Here is an 8,027-nt window from a genome sequence, read left to right as displayed (position 1 = left end):
GGCCCTCGTTGCTTGCCCTCTCCCGCATCTGTGGGCCTGATGCCCTCCTGCCCACCCTGCTGGCCTGTAAATCCTGCTGGGCACTGCCATTGGCGCCGCGCTGCCAGTGGCCTGGATCCTCATCGTCAAGGTTTGAAACGGCTCCCGCAGGCGCAGGGCCGGGGCCGTCACGGTGTCCTCTCTTCTCGTGATCAAGGCGGAGGGCGGCTCGGACAGCCACTTGGGAGGGACCCCTCCCCGGCTCCCCGCCGTCCCCCATGGCAAGGAGGCGGAGGCCTGATGGATGCGTGCCCGTCGCTGCCGCTTGCGCACGTGTGTTGCTGCTGTCCCATTGCTTTTGTCGCCAATTGTAGTAAGGAGAGAATTCGTCGCTGGGCACGTAACGACGTTTATGTTGACTGTAAATAGAGCAGCAGGCCCCAACAGCTGCAGCCGAACTCATGTTGCATTCCCACAGCTCAGCACAGCGCAGCGCAACCAGCAACCATGCCGCTATCCTCTGCTGCCCTGTGTTGTCCGCAATTGGAGTTTCCACTCGGCTTTCTGATCTTTAAGGAGCCTACTGGCAGCAGGCACGTCAGGCAAGAGCACCTGGGGAGTTTTGCTGGCAATCGCCTCCCGCGACAGCGTGGCTCGTTGAGAAGCTCCGCCGAGAACATATGAGCCCTTGCAGCAACATGAGGGTGTGGGGAGCCGCTGTGCAAGTGTTTTATCGCTGATCATGTGCTCCCTTGCTCCCGTTCGTGTCGGGCGCAGAAACCATGTCGCAGCAGGACGGAAAGCCTGACTGCGGCTTCAACAGCCAGGTGGGTAGAGGTGGTGCGCCGCCGATGCCGCGCCCGCCGCCGCCCACCGCCGCCTGGCATCGGCAAAGTCCACACTCACAAAATCACTTTGTTTGCTCTGGGGAGCAGGGCAACTGGTACCGGAGCCATGGTGACGGTGCGGCAACTGGCGGCTCTTACTATTACAACAACTCTGATGGGTCCTATTACTACCAGAAGTGAGTGAGCACGGTAGGGTGGTTGGGCGTCAGGGCTGCCGTGATAGCGCGCAAAGCTGCCGCAATGCTGGCCGGCACACTCGCTTCGCTCCTCTGCCCGCTTGCTGTGCCTGCAGCTCCAACGGCTCCACCTACCATAAGCCCGCCGACGGCCCTGGCCGCTACAGTGCCCCCCAGGACAACCCGCGCACCCAGGGCAAGTGAGGTGGCGGAACAGCATGAGCATTGCGGCACGGCGGCCAAGCATCGAGGAACTGAAGCACTCTTGATCAGCAATGGCACTGGATGTGGTGGGCATGGCAAATTGATGCTGCCACCTGTTTTGTGTAACATCACAGTCCAACTGGTCTACACAGTGGCATCTGGCCACGGCAGCCGCCCGCCCGGCTGGCGCCGCCGTGGCCGGTACCCCACTGGCGACCCCTCAAGCTGATCAGCACATGCCGCATTGCAACCCATCTACTCCTCTCCTGCTTTGACGTCACAGCAAGAGATGCTGCCCCGCAGTTAGCGCAAACCCGCACGCCTGACTCTCTAGCTTCCGACAGCGCAAGCGCAGAGCGACCCGGCTGGATGGCGCCCGCCAAACCCGTGGATCCATGGGGCCAGGTGAGCTGCTGATGGGCGCCACAGCACTCAGCGTTGCCCGGGCGCCGTGACGCCTCGCCCTGCCGCTTCAGGAGGACGACTTGGAGGGCACGGCACTATACACTACCCTCGGCCTGGAGCCCAGGGCCAGGAGCGAGGACATCAAGAAGGCGAGAGCAGAGGGAGGAGCCGCCGCCGGCACCGCCGCCGCCACCGTTGCCTGCTGGTGAAGACCCCAACTCGTGCCTTCCCTAGCCTACTCCCTGCCCAGCCGCACTCGTTCTCCGCCCTCCCGACCCTGCCCCTGTCCCGCAGGCCTATCTCCAGCTGGCCAAGCAGCACCACCCCGACAAGGGTGGCGACCCAGCCGCCTTTGCCCGCATGCGGGCGGCCTTTGAGGTGCTGAGCGACCCCCCAAAGCGCCAGGTGTACGACACGTGGGCCAAGCAGCTGCAATTCAGGTGGGGGCAGCGCCGCTGAGGCAGCGGCGGCCCAACGCCACCCTGGCCTCGCAGGCTGCTGTCGGCCCCCGCTTGGCTGTTGCTGCTCCCGCCGGCCTGCCGCCCATCCACATCCCGCACCCTGCCGCTCCTGCCCTGGATGCAGATATGTGCGGTCGACGGCCGCTGCTGGCGGGCTGGGGCAGGGAGGCGAGGACATCTTGCTGGATGGGTTCGAGAGCCTAGGGCTGCACTGCGACGCCGCCACACAGGCGCGCCATGCCGGCCGCTGCCGCCCAGATGCTGACCAGCCCCATCCTGCTCCGCACCTGTGCCCTTGCTGGCAAGGCAGCGGCAGCTGCTGTACGCTTGGTGTGCCCACTCCGTCCACACCCACCCGAAACGGCACACCCGACCAGGCTGGCCTGGGTGCTTTGCCCTCCCCTGCCCCACTCTGGCCTCCCCTGCCTCTCTGACCTCCCATGCCCCTCCCCTAACCTCCCTGCCACGCCCTGGCCGCAGCTGGTGGTGACATGCGAGGTGTGCCGCCGCCCCGCCACCAAGGAGTGCTGGACGTGCGGCATGCAGATCTGCGAGTTCTGCACGCTCAAGCGCCACTGGAAGGTGGGGGCGCACTGGTCTGTGGCTAGCCCCTGGGCTGTGGCTGGCCAGCTGCTGGCGTCAAGGGCAAAAGCGTGCCAGCACGGCTTGGCAGCAGCGGCAGATGTGATGGAGTGGCATTGTGCATGCAGCCCTGCTGGGAAGCCACCAGCCCCAGCCGTCCCGGCCACCAGCCGCCTCGTGTGCTGCCGCTGTGGAGTGAGCCTCAGCTCGGCTGGCCCCGCTGCCGCTGGTCCCACCGTGCCTTGCTGCTGGCGCAGGGTGGCTTCCCGCTGCACTGGCCGCTGATCAACCGCGACCACATGCGGGACCGGCTGGGGCAGAAGGAGCTGGAGCGGAAGCGGGTGGAGGACTCCAACAGGCTGGCGCTGGAGGACCCAAACTTCAGGTGCTGAATGGGGAGGGCCAGGGTGGAATGTGTGTGTGTGTGTGTGTGTTTAGGCGTGTGCGAGAGAGGTCCCGCGAGGGAGGTGTGGGCTGAGGGCGTTGAATCGGGTTTGGGGGCATGTGGGAATGCCAGGAGCTGCACACTCACACATCGGACGGCCTCCCTCCTCGCTGCCGCCTGCCACCCCCCACAGGAGCGAGGCGGAGCTGCAGGACATCCGTGCCTTCAAGGAGGCGGCCGCCACCATGGCGCTGCGTGAAGACCGCCGCTCCGCGCACGACCCCCGCCTCGCCCGCTTCTACATGTGGGCGCAGACGGCGGCCACCGTGTTCCTGGCCTGCCGAGTGCCCACGGGTGCGTGTCGCTGACCTTCCGCGGCTGCAGCGGGGCGGGTACAAGAAGCAGAGGGCTGGAGGCAGCTGCGCGCTCAAACCACCTGGGGGCAGGGCTGAGCAGCGGGCTGGGCCTGACCTTTTGGCACCTGCCTGCCGTCGCCCCACCCGGCTGGCGTGGATGTCCCACCTGCCCCACACCCCTCGCCTGTGTCCTTGCAGGGTATGAGGACCGCGAGCTGGTGATTGAGTGCACCGCGCACGGGCTGCTGGTGCAGAGCGAGGACTCGCCACCGCTGATAGACCGCCACTTTGGGCACGGCGTGGACCACAGCAGGCCGGTGGAGACTTTCAGGCAGGGCCCTGCTGCTGCTGGTGGTTGAGCGTGTGGTGGCGTGGTGGGGTGGCGGCGTGGGGACTGTTATGAGGCCGCAGGGGAGCAGCAGCATGGGCAGCCTGCAGCGCTGGCCTCAACCTGGAGACCTCAGCCCCAGCCCAGCGCCTGCCCCGGCCAGTGCTGCCGCTGCCCACGGTGCTGAGCGCCGCGCCGCCCTGCCCCGCCTGCTGCCGCAGGACCAAAGACAACCGCGTGTGCGTGCTGGCGTTTGCCAAGGCCGAGCCTGGGGAGCACTGGCAGCGCATGTTTGAGGGGGACAGCGACGGCGTGCGGTGCATGCAGCCGCCCTACACGCTCACAGGTGCGTGGTGGGTTCTACAGGACCGGCCGGCAGGGGTGCCAGGGCAGCCAGGTGCCAGGGGTCCTGCCTGCGGCTGCCGGGGCAGCTACCATGCATCGAGACAAGCCTGCACAGTCAGCCATGCCCACTCATCGTGCCCTTTCTGCACAATGCAACACACACACACAGTCCCACAACACGCATGCCCTACCATCCCCATCATCGAACACCACCACACCACTATCGCCCCCCCCACCCCACCCCCGCCCGCCCGCAGAGACGGCTGACGATGTGCTTGTGGAGGTGGAGCTGCCCTTCTGGATCGACGCCGAGGATGTTTGTGTGCGGTTCGGGGAGGCGCGCCTGGAGGTGGAGGTGCACAACACCATGCGCCTGCACCGCACCTACTGGCGCAGCACGTGAGCGGGGAGGGGGGTGCCCCTGGGATCGTGTGTGGTGTGCATGTGTGTGTGTAGTCAGGGCGGCTGTTGGTGGGGCAGGGCAGGGGGGTGCCGAACGGCGTGGCGTTCCGATCAGCTTGTGGCTGGGGAGGCAGGGGAGGCAGCGCGCCGTGACGGGCAGCTGCTGAGCCTGGCTGCTCCTTCCTTCGGGCGGGACAGCAAGGCCTATCGCCGCGCACGGTGCCCTGGCCCCCCTGTGCAGCGACGAGGAGAGCCGGCGGCGCGACTACAAGGTTGTGGAGCTGGGGGAGTGCCTGTGGTCGCTGGAGGAGGACTGCAATGCTGCGGGGGAGCGCTGCAAGCTGCTGATGCTGACGCTGGCCAGGCCGGATCCCACAGAGGAGGAGGTGACCTTCAAGAAAGGCGAGCGGGTGGCGGCGGGGGCGGGGGGGTGGGAGGGCTGCGACAGGCCGCGACGGGCAGGCTGCGATGGCTAGCAGACCGCTGCTGGCAGTGTTTTGGTGCGAAGCGCACCTGCCATGCCCCCCCTGGCTCACCCATGCACTCACCCCCCCACCACCACACACACACACACCGTCCCGCCAAGCAGGTGTACGTGAGGACAACCGCGTGGCCAGCCGCCCGGGGGGACGGTACCTCAAGGGGTACCGCTTCTTCCAGGACGATGAGGACATGTACCAGCTGGAAGACATCCTGCAGGTGGGGGGCAGATACCGCGCAAGGCGTGGCCCCTGTGCAGGGCAGGGAACTGTGTGGCAGGGGGTTGGTGCAAGCAGGATAGCCCCCGTACGGTGGCGCCACTGGGCTGGGCAGGGGTGGCTGCCAGGAAGTGGCGGCAGCATGCAATGCGCGGCTGATTCATGGCGACCTGGCGCGGGCGGCGGAAGGTGTCCCAGGGCCCCCCCACACACACACACTCGCACCGGCCAGCACCCGTGCCCGCAGGCCGTGTGCTTTCTGGAGGCGGGGCGCACGTTTGTGCCCGCCAAGCCCTGGCAGCGTGATGATGAGAGCAAGTGGGTGTGCGACCCGCGCCTGCTGACCGCCGAGGTGCAGCAGTTTGTGCAGCGCTTTGGCAGCCAGGCAGGCGAGGGCGGGGGGGCTGTAGCTGCCGCGGCGGCGGCGGGTGCCTGAGGAAAGCGCAGCTTCATGCATGCTGCTTCACTCTGATCTGATTCCGTTGTATGGGCCCCAGTTCCACTAGCAGCTCTCAGCTTGCAGCTTCACATGGTCTTGCATGCTGCTCACAAAGTCGCAGTCGCATGCATGCATCAATGAAACATCGGCCGTGCCGCAGCCAGGCCATGCCAAGGCGTGGCCCTGGCATGGCCCAGGGTGTGGAAGGCGGAGCCAAAACTGTGACAAAATCAGAAGTTTGGTGTCAAGGTGGCGCAGGGTGGTGGCAGTACAGGGAAGTGAGGACAGGCGGGGCCACAGAAATACAATGGCACATATTCGTACAAGTAGGTGCCGCCGATCAGGCAAGGTTCTTGCTGTGCTGGTGGCGGGTGGCGATGCGGCGGCCATCATGCGCCGTGCTCAGCTGCGCTCAGCATGCGCCGCTGCCGGTGCCGGCGCCGGCTTGGCTGCTGCCGGTGGTGGCGCCAGCGGCGCTGCTGCCGCCTGTGCAGCTGCGGCCGCCTGTGCAGCTGCGGGCGCCGGTGCAGCGGTGCCTTGCTCCATCGCAGCAAACAGGTTGCGGCGCACCGGGTCTGAGGGGTAGATGGCGCCCCGCCACTTGATGCGCTTCCCGGGGTGCATCAGCTCGCTCTCGGGAGAGCTGCTGTAGCAGTCGGCGCGGCAGGCGCTGCAGTCGCAATATGATGATGAGGAAGGCTGGGAGCCCTCCTCGCTCGCCGCATCCTGCCACGGCGGGAGGTGGGCGGGCACGGCAGCATCCTGCGCCGCCGCCGGAGCCGCCGCATCTGCTGCTGCTGCCGGCGCGTCGTCCTGCTGTGCCTGCTCCTGCGCTGCCGGCTCCGGGGACGGCACCGGCAGGCGCAGGGTGGGCAGGAAGTCGAGGCCGGGGGGCAGCTGGTGGGGGTAGTGGTCTGGGTAGCAGGCGGAGGGGTCCAGGTGGTGGATGGACCACAGAGTGATCTCTGGCAGCAGCGTCTTGGCAAACTGCCACACCTCTGGGCGGCCCGGGAAGAGGTAGGCCTCCCAGGCAGCCTCCAACGCGTCTGGCGGCTGGTCGCCGCTGGCGGTGGCCAGGCACGCCGCAAAGGCGCGCACCGCCTCAGGCAGGTGGCCCACGGCGGCCTCCACAGCCCGCGGGTCGCGCTGCTGCTGCGCGCCTTCCTGCTGCTCACGCTCAAGCTCCGCCTCCCGCTCCGCCTGCTGCTGCTCCGCCTGCTGCTGCTGTGCTTTGGCGGGTGGCTGGGCGCCGCCGCGGGCCGCTGCCTCTGCCTTGCCGCCCACGGTTATCCTGCGCTGCCGCTTCTGCCGCTTTCGAAGGGCGGAGGACGGCGCACCTACAGGCACGGGCACGAAACGATGGTGCCTCACACCCCAGCCCCTTGACTAGCGGCGGCGGTTGGGAGGACCGGCCATGCACTGCACCGTTTGCGACCGCCTCGCCCTTTACCACCGATCCTGATCACGGTTACTCACCGTCCTGCTGCCACATGACTTGTGGGTTGTGCTCGAGTTGAGGGTTGGTTGAGGGGGGGTCTGGACAATGTAGAGCTAAAGGGCCCGCGGCTGCCTGGATCCGGTATGCAGAATGATCGATGGATGTTTGAATCCACCCGAAGCTCGAAACTCTCCGCTTCTCCTGCGCCTGTCGACCTGGCGCGCCAGCGGGGCAGAGATTCCAGAGGGGGCCTCACCAGGGCCTTGGATCGCTCGTGCCGTGTTCCGCATGCACTTCTGTCGCAAGCAAGCTGTCCCCGCTCAGTCTCCGAGCAGAACTTGGACATCTTCCGCTCTAGGAGAGTTCAGCACCCTTCCCGGCCTACGCGCTCGCCCCTGCGTGATCACACCAAGCGCTGTAAGGCGCGGCTCATAGCACAATCCGACATGTGCGCCAGTATGGTGCATGTGTTGCCCCCTGATGTGGCACCCTCCCGATTGGGCAACCCCCGCCCCCGCTCCCTCCTGGCAGCCCGCGCGGCGCTCCCCTCCCATACGTGAACTGACCCCATATAGCCCTGTTTGAGGGTTGAGCGGGGCGGAGCGGGGCTGCTTGCACACGTGATGGCATGCACGCTTCAACGCTCCCGCTGTCATCTCACCTCTCTAGCGTCAGAAATACAACTCTTACAAGCCAACCAACACGAACAGAGAGACCGAACAACAGAAATGAACAGGAAATATGAAGCCGCCACAGGCGGCAGCACCTTCCAGCGGAGACGGCAAAGCGTACAAGGCACACTTTTTCAATGGTTCTTGCAATTGCCACCCTTACCGGTTATACAGCCACAGTGCCGCCCACACCGCGCACCATTCTTCTTGCAGCTGCAGTTCCGGGTGCAGGCGCCGCGGCAGCCGCAGCGCACGGCTGCCTTGCCGCCGCCGGGCTGCGCCCCATCGCCACATTGAGAGACACCACAGG

The 8,027-nt window shown here is 66.6% G+C and overlaps 1 protein-coding gene across 1 annotated transcript; it reads left to right on the top strand.

Moving 5' to 3' along the window:
- Positions 1–1,897: 1,897 nt before the first annotated feature.
- CHLNCDRAFT_19791 (hypothetical protein) lies at positions 1,898–2,071 on the top strand (the record flags this gene model as incomplete). The annotated part of the gene is made up of 1 exon (XM_005850878.1): positions 1,898–2,071. A coding segment is annotated over one exon (174 nt), but the record flags the coding sequence as incomplete, so codon positions are not given.
- Positions 2,072–8,027: the final 5,956 nt, after the last annotated feature.

This window comes from Chlorella variabilis, assembly GCF_000147415.1.
Source record: "Chlorella variabilis unplaced genomic scaffold CHLNCscaffold_3, whole genome shotgun sequence".
Taxonomy (NCBI): Eukaryota; Viridiplantae; Chlorophyta; class Trebouxiophyceae; order Chlorellales; family Chlorellaceae; genus Chlorella; species Chlorella variabilis.
The sequence above is the reverse complement of the archived record's forward strand: the minus strand, read 5'-3'. Positions and strand labels throughout refer to the sequence as shown.